The sequence below is a fragment of the Chrysochloris asiatica genome, unplaced genomic scaffold, assembly GCF_000296735.1.
Source record: "Chrysochloris asiatica unplaced genomic scaffold, ChrAsi1.0 scaffold00035, whole genome shotgun sequence".
Lineage (NCBI taxonomy): Eukaryota > Metazoa > Chordata > Mammalia > Afrosoricida > Chrysochloridae > Chrysochloris > Chrysochloris asiatica.
In genome coordinates, this window is record NW_006408553.1 from 13,419,734 (window position 1) to 13,439,004 (window position 19,271).

General features: G+C 39.5%; 1 protein-coding gene and 1 pseudogene across 1 annotated transcript in view; both read left to right on the forward strand.

The window, feature by feature from the left end:
- WHSC1L1 (Wolf-Hirschhorn syndrome candidate 1-like 1) overlaps positions 1 to 13,378 on the forward strand; it is a 146,869-nt gene extending 133,491 nt beyond the window's left edge. The window contains exons 20-24 of the mRNA XM_006859952.1: positions 5,597 to 5,713; positions 9,324 to 9,465; positions 10,304 to 10,410; positions 11,659 to 11,863; positions 13,127 to 13,378. Coding sequence (XP_006860014.1) covers positions 5,597 to 5,713; positions 9,324 to 9,465; positions 10,304 to 10,410; positions 11,659 to 11,863; positions 13,127 to 13,368 — 813 coding nt within the window. The 3' untranslated portion in view covers positions 13,369 to 13,378. The remainder of the gene's footprint in view (positions 1 to 5,596; positions 5,714 to 9,323; positions 9,466 to 10,303; positions 10,411 to 11,658; positions 11,864 to 13,126) is intronic.
- Positions 7,377 to 7,892, forward strand: LOC102822157 (annotated as a pseudogene).
- Positions 13,379 to 19,271: the final 5,893 nt, after the last annotated feature.

The following is a 19,271-nucleotide window of genomic DNA, read 5'->3' on the forward strand; positions in this document are numbered from 1 at the left end:
CCATAATTCCTTGCAGCATGGAGTTCCCCAACATGTTCACTTGCTTTACAGCCAACAAGATTAGTGGAGAGACCAGCAAAATAGTCATTAAAGTCTTATGTAATCAAATCACGTAATCACATACATCCATCACCTTTGGCCAGTATTCTGTTGGTCAGTAAGGAGTCCCACACTGGTATGAAAATCAGGTGGCGGAATGGTAAGGCCTCTTTAGGAACCTGTCTGCTATACTTGGATTTCAAGTATGCCTTTGACTATAAATATGGAGAATTTATGGTAAGTGAGAAAGAATGATAAAAAGAATAACATTAGAATAGTCCAGGAGAGAAGTGGTAGTGTAGACCACAGGAGTTGTAGATGAACAAGAGAGCAATGGTTGGATTTCTAGTACTTTAAAGGTAAAGCCAACAGAATTTGCTGATGGACTGGATGTATGGATCGGGTTGTTGTTGTTGTTGTTAAGTGCCGTCGAGTCGGTTCCGACCCATAGCGACCCTGTACAGGGTTTCCGAGGGTGTAAATCTTTACGGGAGTAGAAAGCCTCATCTTTCTCCCACGGAGCAGCTGGTAGTTTCGAACCGCTGACCTTAAGGTTCGCAGTCCGATTCGTAACCACTACGCTACCAGAGCTCCTTTGTAGCTTAGTCAAAGACCATCTACATTTAAAATGTTTTGTAATGGAAAAAATGTTGATATTGCATGTAACACATATAAATTTTGCTTACGTTTCTTTTGGAGTTACTAGATGTATGGGACCATTCTAAAGTCCATCTAGTGTACTATTTATTACATTCCAAAAATACAAAGTTCTGATGTGGCACCATAGGGTAAGCGCTAGACCATAAGGTCGGCTTGAACCACAATGTTGACAGTTCAAACCCATTAGATGCTCCTTAGAAACCTTATACAGGGACACTGTGAGTCAGAAATGGCTCAACGGTACTTAACAAAATAACAGATGTATGGGATCTTCCTAAAACCCATCTAGTGGAATATTACATTCCAAAAAACAAAAACTAAACACATTGCTGTTGAGTTGATTCCAACTCATAGCAACACTCTAGGTCAGAGTAGAAACAGGCTGCCCCATAGGGTTTCAAGGCTGTAATCTTTATAGAAGCAGATCGCCAGGGCTTTTGTCCTGCAAAGCCACTGATGAGTTTGATCAGCCAACCTTTCATTTAGCAGTGTAGCACTAAACCACTGAACTCCTTCTAATATTATATTAATGCCTTTTAATAATAGTTGTGTTCATTGTGAAATGTATTCTAAAATAATTTATTAAAACTTAATAATATAAAAAAGAAGATACAATCGGGATTATTCTGCCCTGTAGCATTTGAGAGATTACTAATTTAAGCCAATTGGCATTTTACAGAGTAGTTAGAAATATACAGTCACTGAAAAACATAATCATAAAGCCTTTGTAGCAACATAGAATAGATTTCTGGTACATTTGGGTGGAAAAGTTTAATAAAAAATTGAATGTATACCATCCCATTCTTTTGACACAAAACAGATTCCTGAAAACTGCCAGAGTCAAACAAGGGACTTCCTGTTATGAAATGGTTCCTTTCTCAGAAATTAAAATTTTTTTAATGAAATACTAAAGTACACACCCTGCTTTTTAGCCGCAAGCATTAAGGACACATTTTCAGCATTTAAAAAAAGTTACTGTTTTTGTTCACAATTAAATTCACAGTTAATGGTTTTAAATTCAGCAACTCTTTGAGGCTAAAGATTTGTCATTATCATTGTTAAGTACTGTGGAGTTGGTTCCAACTTAATAGCAACCATATATATAGTTTCCAAGGAGTAGCTAGTGGATGTGAACTACCCACCTTGCAGCTAGCAGTCCAGTGCTTGTCCTACAGTGCCTCACCAGGACTCCCCTTTTAATGATTTGTTGTTGTTGTTAAGTGCCATCAAGTCGATTCCAACCCTTGTATAGGGTGTCCGAGGAACAGCTGGTAAGCTTGAACTGCTGACCTTGCAGTTCAAACAGCTCACCTAAAATATTTCCATCTTTATCCACAATAATATCAAGTTTATGAGATTTGTACTTTTCATGTACAAATTTAATTTTGCTTTAATCATTTTATAGAATAAATATAAAACATGATATGTGATTTTACGAGTTTTACATCCCCAGCTTCAAGTGAAATCTTTACTTGAATCCCAGTATCAGTGTGGGGAAAAAGAAATAAAGCTGATTTGGTTGATGCTTTTGCTCTATGTTGTTGTTGTGTTTTGTGGAGTTGATTCTGACTCATAATACAGAGTAGAACTGCCCCATAGAGTTTCCTAGATTTTAATCTTTATGGGAATAGTTGTTCAGATCTTTTCCCTCATGGAGTGCTTGGTGGGTTACAATCACTGACCTTTGGTTAACAGCCAAGTAAGTGCTTGATCATTTTGCCACTAAGATGCCTTGCTTGCTTTTTGTTGTTGTTGTTAAGAGCCATGAGTTGGTTCAGACACATAGTGACCCCTGTGTAGGGCTTCCGGAGGCTGTACATCTTTGTGGGAGCAGAAAGCCTCATCGTTCTCCCAGTGAGTGGTTGGTGGGCTTGAACCATTATCCTTTTGGTTCTCAGTCCAGTGCTTATCATGTAGAGTCGCTGTGCTCCCTTGCTTTTTAGGTATTATTAAAGAAAATTTTGCCATGAGTTACTACGTTCTTAATTTATGTGGCCGCATACTGAAGATAGCAATACAATCTTCTGTCCTTGAGAGCATGGGAACCATAATTGTTGTTAATGCCTTCGAGTTGGTTCCGACCCATAGCGACCCTGTATAGGAGCGACTGATGGGCTTGAACTGCCGACCTTGCAGTTCAAACGGCTTTGCAGTCTGGTACATTAACCCACAGTGCCACACCAGGACTCCTAGTGGTACCATTGAATAGTATAAAATGTTGATCATTAGTCCAAAGTGGTTGTACAAAAAGCCATTTAATACTGACAGTGCATAATACACAAATGTGCGTAGCATTGTAGATGAAATAACCTTTTTCTTTTTCTAACCTAATTTTGTTGTCATAGCTTGTATAATAAATACAAACAAGGAGAGAGAGAAATCAGATGGCATCTGTTATGAGGAGCATCCCCAGTTGAACCAAATACAAAGCTCCTTAAAGCCGACTGGTGGTTTTCACTTATCTCACTAACCACCAGCTGCCGAGGGAAAAGACTGATGTGTGGGAGCAGGAGAGTATGGTTCCTTCCAGCTTGATCCTTTTAAATTGCTTTTCCTTTGTCACAGAAATGGCAATAGTGTATTTTTATTAATGGAAAAATATACGTTTAAGAATATTGACTATGTTCTTAATGATTCACTAAAGTCAGGAAATATGATACATTATTTCTCTTTAGAGTACTGATACTTATTATCAACAAAAGGACTAGTGAAAACATGTGTGGAGGGAATGGCATTTGGGAAAACAATAAGCTAATACATCTTTATTTCTTTCTTAACACATTTATTTTCCTCAAAAGTGTATTAGTAGGGAGAGGGGCTAAATGCGGACAACCGGGGGACAGGCTTGCAGCGTATACCCTTTAGTTGATGGATGCTGCATGGAAGGGATTGTAACGTGGCAAGGAAACGATATACGATGGGATCAGTGTGAAGCTAATGTCCTCCCATGTAAACTATCACATAATTCACAATAAGGCATTAAAGAAAAAGTGTATTAGTCAACTGATATGTCATATGGATAATGTCCTAAATTGAATCAACTATGTATTTTTTGAGGTTAAAAATTAATGTTTAAAATTATATAATCACCTTATGACCCAGTAGCTACGCTCCTGACCATTTATCCCAGATAGATGAAAACTTGGGTCCACACAAAACTCTTGCAAGAATGTTCATAGCAGCTTCATAAGTAACAGCTGGCATCTGGAAAAAGCTGCCCATAATGTCCTTCAGAGGGTGACTGGTCAAACACAGTGTGGTGCATCTATACAGTAGTATACTACTCTACAATAACAAATAATGAGCTATTGATATGCATAATGACTTGGATGGGGCTCAAGGAATTGTGCTAAGTTGTTTGTTTTTAAGCCAATTTCAAAGATTAGATACTGCATGATTCCATTTATATAATTCTCAAAAATGACAGTATTATAAAAGGATGAGAACAGATCAGTGGTTGCCAGGGCTTAGGGTTGGTGGAGGTAGATTTGACAGTAAAGGAGCGCAGCACAGGGGTCTTAGGGGATAGAACACTTCTGTATCTTAATTGTGGTAGTTACACAGATCTATATATAAAATTGCACAGAAATATAGGCACACACACTCTTATACAAATTAGTGTGTGTAGTAGATCTGTGGATTGTACCAGTGCTAATTTCCTGGTCTTGAAACTGTACTGTGGTTGTGTGAAATGTTACCATTGAGGGGAACTGGGTGAAGAATACATGGAATTTCCCTGTACTATTTTGCAACTTCCTGTGACTATCTATTCAAACTGTATGCTGAGCAAATAATCTTAGAAGCTGGGTTATGTGAAGAAAAATGTGGCATCAGGATTGGACGAAGACTCATTAACAACCTGCGATAATGCAGATGATACAACCTTGCGTGCTGAAAGTGAAGAAGACTTAAAATATTTACTGATGAAGATCAAAGAGCACAGCCTTCAGTATGGATTATATCTCAAAAAAAAAAAAAAATCTTATCAACGGAGAAAAGATTGAAGTTGTCAAGGGCTTCATTCTTCTTGGATCCACCATCAACACTCATGGAAGCAGCAGTCAAGAAATCAAACAACGTATTGCATTAGGCAAATCTGCTGCACAAGACCTTTTTAAAATGTTGAAGAGCAAAGATGTCAGCTTGAGGACTAAGGTGTGCCTGACCCAAGCCATGGTATTTTCAATAGCCTCATATGCATGCGAAAGCTGGACAGTGAATAAGGAAGACCACAGAAGAATTGATGCCTTTGAGTTATGGTGTTGGAGGAGAATATTGAAAGTGCCATGGGCTGTCAAAAGAACCAACAGATCTGTGTTTGAAGAAGTGCAGCCAGTGTGCTCCTTGGAGGCCAGGATGGCCAAATTTTGTCTCTCATACTTTGGACATATTGTCAGGAGGGACCAGTCTCTGGAGAAGGATATCATGTTTTGTAAGGTGGAGGGTCAGAGAAAAAGAGGACCCTCAGCTAGATGTATTGGCAAAGTGGCAGCATCAATGGGCTCAAGCATGGCAACAATTGTAAAGTTGACCCAGGATTGGGCAGTGTTTCATTCTGCTGTGCATAAGGTCGCGATGAGTTGGTACCAACTCGATGGCACCTAACAACAAATGAATATCTATAATTGTTTGATCCCAGTGATACCTCACCATGATATCACTTTGAAATATTGAAGTAATGTTCTCAGTAGTAAAAAACAAGCAGATTATCACTTTTGTTGCTCCTGCACAAGAAAAACAATGCCCAGGAAAATCAAAAGAACATTGCTTCTTGGGTTAATTTCACTTTTAGGATTCTTTATCTGTCAATTCTTTTGGATTATACATGTGTTGTTAAGGAATGCTTTGCAATATAATGCATTGATTCTACATTTATATGTTGTATGTCTCTCTGCAGGGGGAATTTGTAAATGAATATGTTGGGGAATTAATTGATGAAGAAGAATGCAGGCTGCGAATCAAGAGAGCCCATGAGAACAGTGTAACTAATTTTTATATGTTGACTGTTACGAAGGTAAATTGCTTTTTTTTAAATTTTATTCTTTTTTATAAGACAAAGGGATAGATGTTATATCCTGATTTTATATCAAACTCAATGTCTTCTCCATAACTTTTTCCAGGTAAATTATATATAAGTATGCTACTTACTTGTCAGATGTCACTGAGTCAAATCCGATTCCTAGTGACTCCATGAGGTTAGAGTTGCCCATGCTCTAATCTTCATGAGAGCAAACCAGGGCTTCTCTCCTATGGATTTGAATTGCCAAGCTTTTGTATAGCAGCCGAGTGCTTAACCATTGCATCTCCAGAGTTCATCACTACCTAGAATCGATGCTAATTATACCAAAGTACCAAATGAATGACTGTTGAAACCCTGCATGAATTTGTAGTGAAAAGGTACCAGGTATAAATAGGGTCAACATATCCAGACTCCAGTCTCAACTCTTATTCAGTGAAACACCTAGCCTCAGTTTCTTTTCTTTTCTTTTTTTTTCCCATTTCTTTATATATACATATAGGCCTGGCTAGAACTCTCTATTTTCACTTTTTTCACCCAACACTCGTCTGTTCAGTTTTCCTCGGCATGGCTTTCATATTGGTAGCATAAATGCATTAAATATATGTAGCATACACTACATATATATAATCTTGGAATTCTAGGTTGTTTCAGTCTCTTAAACAAAAATACAGGACAAAAACAAAAAGCAATTTTACAAACATATAGGCAACCTGAGACAGCAGTTGAATAATTCAAGCTGTAAGATGGTATAATAATTTAAGGATCCATTCAAAGATTATATTTTACCCATAATCTAGATGATACATTGGCCAAGCTGTATTACAGTAAAGCACCGTTTCCTTTTCTGTCGTAGGCGGGTACCCATACAGAAACCAATCAGACAGAATTATACCTTACAGGGCTTTTCCTTGGAATTGAGAGCTGTGCTCCATTTTTCAGATATAGAGGTTAACCTTAAGGAAAACAGAAGGAATACTTTGAGGAAATTACTTCTGTCTACCATGCCGCAATGTACACACCCAGAATAAAGCAAGGGGATCTCAAAAGTGAAGGCAACAGTGAGTGCAAGAGACACGGGCTGAAGACTCCCAAGAAAAAGATTCTTGGTAGCACTGTTTGGAGTGTTCAGTTACTGTGCTCCTGGACTCACCTGTCCAGATGGCCAGCAAGCAGCGTCATCCACAAAGGAGACCAAGTTCCTTTGCTAGTAATACTACTTACCGGGGAAGTTCACGAGGTCAGTGAGTGTAGTTACCAGAAATATTGCCAAACTGAAATGAGGGTTTGTCACCTGTCACTGTAGTCAATTACAGAGAACAGGAAAGATCCAATCCAAGCTTTATTCACAGAAAGAAAGCCAGGAGTCTCAAGGACGGAGAGAATAATTTCTCAAGACCGTCCTCTGGCTGCAGTTTCTTTATCACTACAGGAGAGAATCAGCTCTGTGATTTAGTTATAAACCACCATTAAACTTTTATTTTAGCAACAATTCTAAATTGTTCTGTATACTTAAACTTTTTTTTTAATGAATTAGGAAAATAATAAGTGCTATCATGAGAAAAATGATAATAAAATGTAGTACAAGTAGTTCCCAGGTTATGGACAAGATCCATTCTTTAGTGTGCCTTTAAGAATTTATAGGTGACAGTGACACAAGATGGCAGCCACCACAAGCTCAGGAGTAAAGGTCCCTTACAATGTCTGACTGTTGGAAGAACTTGAAGAAGGCCAGAAAGGAGTAGGAGAAGATGGCACAGTTAGCTGGGGTCTAGAAGATGAGGAGGACATGACACTTACAAGATGGAGAGGGATGATAACTGGGCCTCCAAGAACAATTTATGAAAACCAGATATATAGCCATGAGATAGAATGCGGACCAACAGGACTCCGCTTTGTAAGATTGGCAAATTAATATGAATGGAGTGAATAATTCTAACGAAGTGGTGGACTCAAGAGCCATATCAGTGCTAACAAAATGGCAGAATTCATATAGCATCAAAGTTGTCCTGCAAGAGCCTCGTGCCTAATGATGTCTAAAGAAAATGTGAAACTCCCTCGACCACCTGAAGGACAGTGTTAGAGCAATTACAAAGGAAAGCCACAGGCCCTACGCTCCCCTCACCCCCATTCCATTGAAGCAGTCTTCATTTTCCACAATAGTCAAATTTCTTGATGTGTTTTGTAGACCTCAAAGTATTGGAAAGGAAGCTTCCATTCAAGGGAAAGTTATCTTAAGATACTATAAATGATACTAATTTTTTGTCCATTTGAAATATATAAATTGTGCTATAACAAAACAAAGTTTGTAGGTAAATTGGGACAGGTGCTTTTGATTCTTATTTAGCCATGGTTTAGTGCAAGAAGGAGCCCTTATGGCCTGTGAGCTCAGCATTGGGCTGCTACCCACAAGGTCAGAGGTTGAAACCCACCTGCCACTTGGCAGGAGAAAGAAGAGGCCGCTTGCTTCCAAAAAGATATCCAGTCTGGGAAACCCTAAGGAACAGCTGTTCTACTCTGGCCTACTAAGTCACCATGAATCAGAATTCACTGGATGTCAGTGGGTTTGGTGTAAGAAAAGGTTGCATACTTTTCAGTGATTTCTACATTGGAAACCCTATGCAGGGTCGCTATGAGTCAGAACCAACTTGACAGCACTTAACAACAAAAACAGCTAGTAAGGGGAACATGATAGCTCTGTAGGATAAGCATGGGCCTATGAACCACAAGGTCTGTAGTTCAAGCCACCAGCTGCTCTGCAAAAGAAAGAGGAGACTTCGTTTTGTGCTCCTTTAAACACATGCAGTTTCAGAAACTATGTTATTAAGTAAGTGCTGTCCAGTCGATTTCAACTCAACAACCCTGTATAAGGTTTTCAAGGAGCAGCTTATGAGTTTGAACCACCAATCTCTCGGTTCAAATCCACCTTGGGGTCCAGTGCTTTATCCAGCAGTGCCAGTACTCATAGGTCACGATGAGTCAGAGCTTACTCAAAGGCTCATAACAGCAACACGCCTTGCTTGGTTTCCAAGGAGCAGCTGGTGAACTTGAACCAAAAACCTTGTGGTTCAAACCAATTTTGCGGTCCAGCTCATTAACCCACAACACCACACCAGGACTCCAGGTGATTGTGATGACAAATTCATTACAATGGGAGTTGGTTCAGTACTTGAAATGTGAAAGCTAATTTTTATAACATTAGCAGGCAACCCTGTGCTGTTGTTAAGTACCTTCAAGTCAGTTCAGACCCATAGTGAACCTGTTTAGGGTTTCCAGGAACGGCTGGTGAGCTTGAACTGCCGACCGTGCAGCTCAAACCGACTTTGTAGTCCAGTACATTAACCTGCAGCACCACACCAGCAACCCGGGACTGCTAAATTTGCTACTTGATGTAAAACCTATTTGATGCACATTACATCCATTATCTCAATTTAATTTCTTCAACAGTCTTCTAATTTATAGGGAGTAAAATAATGTGTCTAACAATAAGTGATTTGCTGGACATCCTATGCATGTGACTAATTTGCTATGCTGCCTTGTGACCCTTGATGGAGTTGGATGTTTTATTTAGTTTTGTGTCACATACATCTTTCCTTTCTTTCTGAAGGACCGTATAATTGATGCTGGCCCCAAAGGAAATTATTCTCGCTTTATGAATCACAGTTGTAATCCAAACTGTGAGACACAAAAGTGGACAGTGAATGGAGATGTTCGAGTTGGACTCTTTGCTCTGTGTGATATCCCTGCAGGTAAAAATTGTAACTTTCTCCCCAGCCCCTCTCCCTAGGAATATAGTATGTTCTTTGAAGACAGGGCTGTGTAAGACATGATGTATGAGTATTTATTCAAATATCATAAAGAGTTATAAATTATTTATTCAAATATTATAAAGGATTTAGAATTGTTACTTATTAATAAGAGGTAGCAATTTATATCCTACAAAAGAGAACTTAGCTAGAGCCTGTGGGTAAGAGAAGATGTTAATAGGATTCTGTGTGTCGACAACCCTACTGAATTAATTCTCCAAATTATTGCTGTGTTTATAATGTAACCAGATGTTTACATTTTTGTCATCTTTGTTAAAAAATATTAAAAGTAATTAGTTTGTATTAACATCAAGTGGTTTCTTGATTTTTTTTTTTTACTAACCTCCATTATAAACTCTTATCTGTTCATAATATAAAGCATTAATTACTAAAAGTAGTATAGTCTTCACAATTCCATGGTCATATTATTCATTTAGAAGTTTAGTGTAAATTAGCTTTGGAAAAAAGGGCTAAACTAGAACTCGGTTTGAGCATGGATTATAGAGTCTTTGTCCCTCTTACATTGTTTCCAACCATTTCTATGAAAAGGATATGACTTCTTTTTACAATATTTATTTTATTTTGTGGGTGGAAATGTTTTCCTTTCCTTTTTTAAGTTTTCTGCCTATTTTTCCTTTTTTTTCAATAATGGAACACATAAGGAAAGAAAAAGTCTTCCTTAAGGAATTACACCTTTTTTGTGTGTGTGAGACTTTGTCTATGGCAGTATTTCTCTTTTCCCGTGACTTGAGTGTGAATAATCACTTCTCTTATGTTTTAGGGATGGAGTTAACATTTAATTATAACCTGGATTGTCTGGGCAATGGCAGAACAGAGTGTCACTGTGGAGCAGAAAACTGCAGTGGTTTCCTTGGAGTGCGGCCAAAGGTCAGTTATGCAGAGTCTCCCTGGCCAGTAGATGAAAGCAGTTAGTTTCTAACCATCTCAGGGACGTGCGGGCAAATAGGAGCCTGGCTCAATTTGCAGGACAGCAGGTGTGTTTACCAAAAGCTTAGACTTTTTAGTCTAACTTTCCAATGAAATGTATCTTACAAGACCTTTGTCTATGTTAGTTTTGAAAATGTACAAGGGGGCTTCAAAAAGTTCATAGAAACATAGAATTAAAAGATTCTGGAATTTTTTCACAAAATTCTTGAAGCCCCTTCATACTTGTATTTCTGATTGAATTTTTAATTAGAAAACTGACCTTAAAAATTTAAAAACACACAAAAGCCAAGATACTGTGAGGCATTGTCGAGAATTGGGAAACCCTGGCATGAGGGGGAGAACACTGAGGGCAGAAGTCGTGCTTGGTATTGGACATAGATTATGGAGTTGTTGATAAGTGCCGTTGAGTCAGTTTCAACTCATCATGACCCATACACAACAGAATGAAACATTTCCTGATCCTGCACCATCTTCACAATTGTTCCTACACTTGGGCTCATTGCTGCTGTCACTGAGCTAGTCCATTTTGTTGAGGGTCTTCCTCTTTTTCGCTGACCCTCTACTTTACCAAGCATGATATCCTTCTCTAGGGACTGATCCCTCATGATAATGTGTCTGAAGTATAAGAGATGAAGTCTTGCCATCCTGTATTCAAAGGGCATTCTTGTTCTTCTTCCAACATAGATTTGTTTGTTCTTCTGGCAGTCCCTGGGACTTTTACTATTTTTCTCTAACTCATTTGCATCAATTCTGCTATGGTCTTCTCTATTCATTGTTCAACTTTCACATGCATATGAGTATTTTGAAAATACCATGACTTGGGTGAGAAGCACCTTTGTCCTCAAATGATGTCTTTGTACTTGAACACTTTAAAGAGGTTTTGTGCAGCAGATTACCCAACGCAACCCATTATTTTATTTCTTGACTGAGTGTTGATAGTGGATCAAGGCAAAATGAATTCTTTGACAGCGTCAATCTTTTCTCCATTTATCATGATGTTACTTATGGTATGAGGAGCTCTGGTAGCGTAGTGGTTATGAATTGGGTTGCGAACCTTAAGGTCTGATTACTTAGGTCATTGAGCAAGAGATTAACTCAAATGCTTGTGAGATTGTAGGGTTTTTATTTTCTATGCAAAGCTTCATACACAGCCTACAGTCATTAAAATTGTGATTTTTTTCCTGCCAGTCGGCATGTGCGTCAACAACTGAAGAGAAGGCAAAAAATGCTAAGTTAAAGCAGAAGAGACGAAAACTCAGAACAGAACCAAAGCAGATGCATGAAGACTACTGTTTTCAATGTGGAGACGGTGGAGAGCTGGTCATGTGTGACAAGAAAGACTGTCCCAAAGCATACCACCTCCTATGCCTTAACCTGACTCAACCCCCGTACGGTGAGTGAGAACTTTAAATCTCTGTGTCTAACTTTCACCTTTGCCAACTCAGAAAGATTCTGCTATTTTAGAAGGGCCATGGAATAGGAAATGTTGAATAGAAAGAGAAACCAAACATTTTGCTAGTGAAAAATTTTTCTTCTTGCAAATTTGGGATACTCTGTGGATCAGCAAGGGTTGATTTCTTAGTGGTTACAAATCGGACTGCTAACCTCAAGGTCAGCAGTTCGAAACTACCAGCTGTTCCGCGGGAGAAAGATGAGGCTTTCTGCTCTCATAAAGATTTACAGCCACGGAAACCCTGTGCGGGGTCGGTATGAGTCGGAACCAACTCCACAGTACATAACAACAACAACAATACATGAGTAACTGGCACCTGTGAAACTGGGTTTGGGGCAGTAGCTCATGTGTTGGATAGTAGATCTAGAGCTATGTTTGGCTGAAATTTGGAGTTGTATTCAGTCTCTGATCAGAGAAGAGATGGGAATTTGGGTTTCTAATGGGTAATTAAGGAGCACTGGTAGTGTAATGGTTACGAGTCAGTCTGCTAACTTCACGATCAGCAGTTTGAAACTACTGCCCCTTCTGTGGGAGAAAGATGAGGTTTATAGCGTAGTGGTTATGAATCGGGCTGTGAACCTTAAGGTCAGCAGTTCGAAACTACCAGTGGCTCCGTGGGAGAAAGATGAGGCTTTCTACTCCCGTAAAGATTTACAGCCTCGGAAACCCTGTACAGGGTCGCTATGGGTCGGAACCGACTCAACGGCACATAACAACAACAACAACAACAATATAGATTTATAGCCTCAGAAACCTTATGCAGGGTTGCTGTGAGTTGGAACTGACTCCACAGCACACCACCACCACCACCAGTGGATAATTAGACCTGGTGTGGTTCTGCAGGATAATGCACTGGATCACAAGGTCAGTTTGAACTGCAAGGTTGGCAGTTCAAAGCACCAGCCACTCTTCGGAAACCCTATTCAGGGTCACTGTGGGTCAGAACCAACTCAGCAGCTTAACAACAACAACAACAGTGGGTTATTAGGAGTCCTGGTGTGGCACTGTGGGTTAATGTGCTGGTCTGCAAGGTCAGTTTGAACCACAGTGTTGGCATTTCAAGCTCACCAGCTAATCCTTGGAAACCCTATTATGTAGGGTCACTGTGAGTCAGAACCAACTTGGCACTTAACAACAGCAACAATGGGTATATAAGACAGGCACTCACTTGGACTTTTCTTTCTTCTTCCCATCCCACATTAGGAAAGTGGGAATGCCCCTGGCATCAGTGTGACGAGTGCAGCAGTTCCGCAGTTTCCTTCTGTGAGTTCTGTCCACATTCATTTTGTAAAGATCATGAAAAAGGAGCTCTGGTCCCCTCTGCCCTGGAAGGCCGGCTCTGCTGCTCGGAACATGACCCCATGTATCCTGTGTCACCAGAATACTGGAGCAAGATCAAGTGTAAATTGGAATCACAAGATCATGGAGAAGAAGTGAAAGAATAAATGGATGGTGATTTTTCTCCCTCTCCCCGCTTTTTGTTTAAGTGAAAAAAGAAAAAAAGTCAGCAGATCGTGTCGTTGATGAAGAAGAGAACCGCTGCAGTGCAGACAGTCTGTGCCATCGAAACTGCCATTTTAGTGTGAAAATGGGAAACCAGTTCATGCAGGCAGATGTGGTTGGTGGTGTCTGGGTGGTTTTGTTTTGTTGGTTTGGAGATTCTTTTGTGAAGGGTTAAATTCTTTGTCTTTTTCTTGCCCTTTATCATGTGCTTCATTGCCTTTGCAGCTGGAAAAAGAGATGTCTTCAAGTTTCAAATAAGAACAAAGAGAAAAGAAAGTTGTATTCATGAGATAAATTTAAAGTCTAAGATGTTTTCTTTGGGCATATATATGTATATATATATGTGTGTGTATATGTGTGTGTGTGTGTGCGCGCACACACACACACATATATATTTTTTAAAGTAGCCATCATTCCTTTATTTATTTTCATTTTAAGGAATTTTCAGAAGTATAGTTCCAATAGTCTAATCTCGGTGTATATGTGTGTGTGTGTTTGTGTTTTCGGTCAAATTGGAGAAAGCCCTCTAGAAAAGGGTCTGATCTTTATATACCTCTTTACTGAGCAGTAGGTAGGCTGCCTTCTTTTTCCCTTCAAGAGATTTGCCGTAGTCTTAGAGAAGGATTCTGAGAAAGTAGTGAATCTGACCTCTTAAAAACAAAATGCCTTGGTGGGCTTTGTGATTTAACAACTTTACCTAAGAAGGTATATAATGTAGCTTTTTTTTTTGGAGGGAAAAAAAAGGAATGGATGTATGGATTTTGAAGTGTTTTCCATTCATCAGGTTTGTGTGTGTGTTTTTACAAAGTGCTGTATTTACAGTGGTCTGAGTGCACAGTTAGAAGGGTCATTCCTGCTATTATTCTGACACAGCAATGAAGGCAGCTTAAAGGGGAGATGAAAGGCACAGATCCAAAGTGGGAGAAGCACCATTTTCTGTCCAGTTTGATGTAGACCCTGGTATGACTTGGGGAGAATTATGGGCATTTTAATTTCTGTCTCTACGTCCCTCTCCTAATGAAACATTCCTTTTGTCAAGTGACCATTCAGTCATGTTTCCTGGTGGAAATGACATCAGATTCGTTGAGTTGTATTTAAATCCTCTTGGCTAAATTCCTAATCTGGGGGGTGAAATAGGTAGGGACCTCCCCAAGTTGTATGTAAACCATTTCTATGTAGTATTATCCAGTATTTAAAACTGGCCCCAATGAGTAAGAGGAAGCACTTCTACTTCTACAGGGTATATACAAAACATGCTTCATCTTCGGAAACACTTGGGGAGAGCTCCCCAAAAAGTCAGTGTTAGCCAAAGTGATTGTCTGTGATGTTGAATCATAGATGCCAAGATGTTTGCCCACAAAACTCACTTGCTTTTAATACATAGGAATATGTATATTCTGCTACTCCCTATATGAAATAATTAGTTCTGTCAGACATTATTGTAACACTGTACTAAGTAGAAGTCTAGGGTTAGCTTGAATAAGCGTTAACTTTTCTCTGTGAATTTTGACTGCTTGGAGTCCTGGTGTGCCACTGTAGGATAAGCACTGGACTGCTAACCCCAAGGTCAGCAGTTTATACCCACCAGCCACTCATCTGAAACCCTATATACAGGGTTGCTATGAGTCAGAACTGACTCGACAGCACTTAACAACAGTTGCTGGTACTTGGTAGCATTTATTTTCCCTCAAGGTGTGCCTAGTAACCTTATAAAGGTAGGGACGATAGATAGCTCTACCATATTCCTTCAGTTGTGTGTTTCTTTTTCTTAACTATTTAGAGCTCTTCTCTGAAGAAAAAAAAAAAAAAAAGCTGTATCGTGCCTCTTATTTTTTTGGTGTATAAATGTGCAATTATACCAGGTTTTACTTTTAAAAAAAAACAAAAATCACTACAGTTCCTTTACTTAAGCTCCTAAACTGCCACTTGCCTGGTTCCAGCAATTCACTCTGAGGTGACTTATTGGACCTCACCTAGTTCTGTTGATTAGGCTTGGTCCCAGAAGGAAGAGTAAAATGGAAAATGCTATACATGTTACCCAGAGTAAGTGCTACAAGTAACATGAAATACAGCTCACCAAAACACTAATCTTTGCTTTTGAGAAATTAGTTTGATGTCCTTTTAAAAATAATTTAAGAAAATCTAGGTTTTATCACACTAAAACTTTATTTTATATATGTATATGGTAAATGTTTGCTTTTATAAACTTACTAACATGAAGGATTTCCTTGAATATTCCAATGCAACTCTTGTTGAAACAGTATCCAACATGAAATTTTATCTTCTTTGTTTTGGACTTAGTACTCTTTAATATCTGATAAATTTTATATGGTAAGCCAGGGTATATTCTATATACTGTAGATACCTTAGATTTAAGTATATTTACACAGCTTCTTCATTGTGTCACATTTTGTTTTTATATCTCTAACAGCTCTGCTGAGATGTTGGGTTTGGTTTTCGTTTTTGTCCTTTTGCCTTTGTTTGGTATGCCATTTCAGTAATCAGGGTAGAAAAGAGCTCTGAAGTCTTTGTCTCTGAGGGAGAGATCTGTGTTGGTGTGAGAAGTCATTTTAATGATGCCAGTGCCAAGTAGCTCTCCTCACACCCTCACCTTCAGCCTGTTTGGTGTGCTGTTAAATCACAGGTTCTAGAAGCAATCAGAAAGCCAGCTGTGCTTTCTCTGTGCATATGTAGTTATGCACTGTGCTTGCTTGTGTGACCCCCACTGAAATGTTCCAAAAGACAGATTATTCCCTCATAGACTGAAGTTGACATTTGCTCATTTTTAAATCTGTCTGTGGTCAGAGCATAAGTGGTTTAATGGTGTGGGGAGGGTGGAGGGTTTGTTTTGTTCTTTAACATAGATGTTAATTCTTTGATGGAGGAAATGAATGAATGTATGATTGTTGATAATCAGCATGAAGCTTCAGAAATTGGCTCAGTAACAGCTAACTGGGAAGTCCCTGAGAAAGTGTCCCAGGGTGCTGTGCAGTGGCAGCGGGTGGGGCTGGGTCAGGCCTGATGAGTAACCTGGGAACTGCCTGCCTCTGGCTGTGAGGGGTGGGGTGGAGGCCTGCATCCCTGCAGTGCTGAAGCAGGTGCAAACAGTGATTCACCTCATTAATGTCCAGTCAAAACTAGAGTTAGGAGGGAGGTGGGCTTTCTTTTCACTTTTGTTTCAACAAATTCTCACTTTACTCTAATTCTCAAAATTGATCAGGCCTAAGGAGCTCTGGTAGCGTAGTGGTTACGAATCGGGCTGTGAACCTTAAGGTCAGCGGTTCGAAACTACCAGCCGCTCCGCGGGAGAAAGATGAGGCTTTCTACTCCCGTAAGGATTTACACCCTCGGAAACCCTATATAGGGTCGCTATGGGTCGGAACCGACTCAACGGCACTTAACAACAACAACAAGCTAACTGCAAGGTCAGTGGTTCAAACCCACCAGCCACTCCCTGGAAACCCAATACAGGGTTGCTATGAGTCGGGACCAACTAGAGAGCACTTAACAAGGTATAGAAAAAGGTACCCATGTGGGCCAACAGCTAAACACTCTACTGCTAACTGAAAGGTAGGCTGTTGGAACACCCAGTGACTCCATGAGAGCAAGACCCTGAAGCTCTGTTTCTGTAAAGATTACAGTGTAGAGAAGCCTATGGGGCAGGTCTCCTGGGTCACATAGGGTCACTCCAAGTCAGAATCAGCTCAGTGGCACGTAACAGACTATAGGATAGGCTGACTTTTAGAGTAACTGCAGTGTACAGCCTTCTCTGTGCTCAAGTCAGGAACAGAGCTGAACACTAAACAACAGAAATGGTGCAGGGGTGGGCACTTACTTCCAGCTTCCTGCTATCATTTACACAGAATATTTGGAAATAGCCTGTAAATTATGTGGAACTGAGATTTTGAATATCAAGTCATGTAAAGGAGTCCTGGTATGGTGCTATAGGATAAGCACTGGACCACAATATCAGTTTGGACCAAAAGGTTTGCAGTTCAAACTCACCAGCCGCTCCTCAGAAACACTATACAGGGTCCCTATGAGTTGGAACCCACTTGCACTTGAGAGCACTTAACAAGCTTAACAACAAAAGGACACTCAGTAGGGCAGGCTGTTAGCATTCTTCCCTGGTTCATGAAATGGAATTTCCTTTTTGAGCAGTTTCTTCCATGGTATCTTCTTAAATCAGGGTCATACCCAGACTTGTAGTTTGTAAAATAAAAATGCCATCTATAAAGAATGTAGTCTCTGGCCTGCCCAGGATATTGTTGCTTATCTTTCTTTCATTTCATTTTTAAAAACAGAACTCTTACTTTTACATTCACCTTAAAGGTGCTGCCACATTTTATGTCCTAAAAGGATAAGAAAACAAATTCCCCTGCATGTGTACAGCTTGGGAAACTTGAGGGGAAGTTGCTTTATTACTGTATAGTGCAGATTAGATTTGAATCACTTGCAACAAGGCTGATCTTGTAGCCAATCCCAACTTGTCCAAGTTGTTGCAGACATGAAGTGATCAAATGGAACAACTAGGGCCACCACAAATTGCTCTCTGGCTATTTGTAAACAAAAAGTAGAACTCACTTCCATTGTCAGGTAGGATAGGAAAGAAACATAATTACAGTTTTACCACAAATTAGCTATTATTGGAATAGTTGGAAATTTATATATACGAACTCATAAACTTTTATCTGGGGTGGGGTACAGAGAGAAAAGGGGGTTATAATAAAGGGAGGGTAATGATCATGTTTACCACAGGTACGAAGTAGTCACTTTAACATTGAGACCTCTGCCTCATTGAATTCAGGTTTTTAAGTACTTGAAACTTCTCAGATTCTCATTTTACAGTTTTCTTTCAAATTTATGAAGTAGAAAGCACTGTTCTTTTGTATTTTGTTTAGAAAATAGTCTAGTCTCTTATCCTCTTTAAGTGGGTTATTGGTGAGGTTCTGCAAATGGCAGATGGTTCCGAGTAGATAGCTCAGATTAACATAGGCATTTGAGGGACTCTTGCATGAGATACCAGCAGCATTTTATGAATTTTTTTTAATGTATGATCGTTACTTTGTCATGTTGTCAACCCTATCCCTAAGCACCTTTTCTTTTAATATATGCGTATGTAGGGGTGTGTGTGTGTGTGTGTGTGTGTGTGGTGGGGAGGGAGACTGCACTTACGTTACACTCCTGAAATGTTGGCTGTAACCTATGTGCTTCACAAACTCTTTCCATCTTTGTCAGTCCATTGCCTAATTAAAATCATGTGCTTTATTTTATGGCACTTATATGTGAAAGGTGAAAAGGAAGAGATCACTTTTCAGCAGCCTCTAAAAGTCATTAATGTGCAAGTAAAAAGGGAAAACAGAGCATTTGCCAGTGTCATTTCTTCAGTCCTTAATTACTGGCATCTGCTAAGTGTTGAAAGCACCCTCAGGTTCCCTGCCTGCCCACAGACTGCTGATAGGTGAGAATGGCCCTCAAGTATCCCTCAGATTACCTACATGAGGTATAAGGTATTCTTGTCAGATTTGCCCTGTCACATACCCAGTTAAAAAGAGAAAACTCACATTGCCACTGGTAACCAAGCTGCAACAGCTGGCTAATAAAGTCTTTTTATACACAGGAGTGTGCACATTTGGAATTGGTATGAGAAATTCATTTGTATCCACATTGAGTGATATTGCACAACAATCACAGATACCTACAAATACCGGGTTCATTTCCTTGTGATCTTTATGATAATGACCTTTGTAGATTGGTTATTTCTGTACTTTGTTTATCTGTAATAAACTTTGTAGATCCTGTGAATTGTTATTTTGCCTAAATCACTTGAGATGAGTCTTTAATA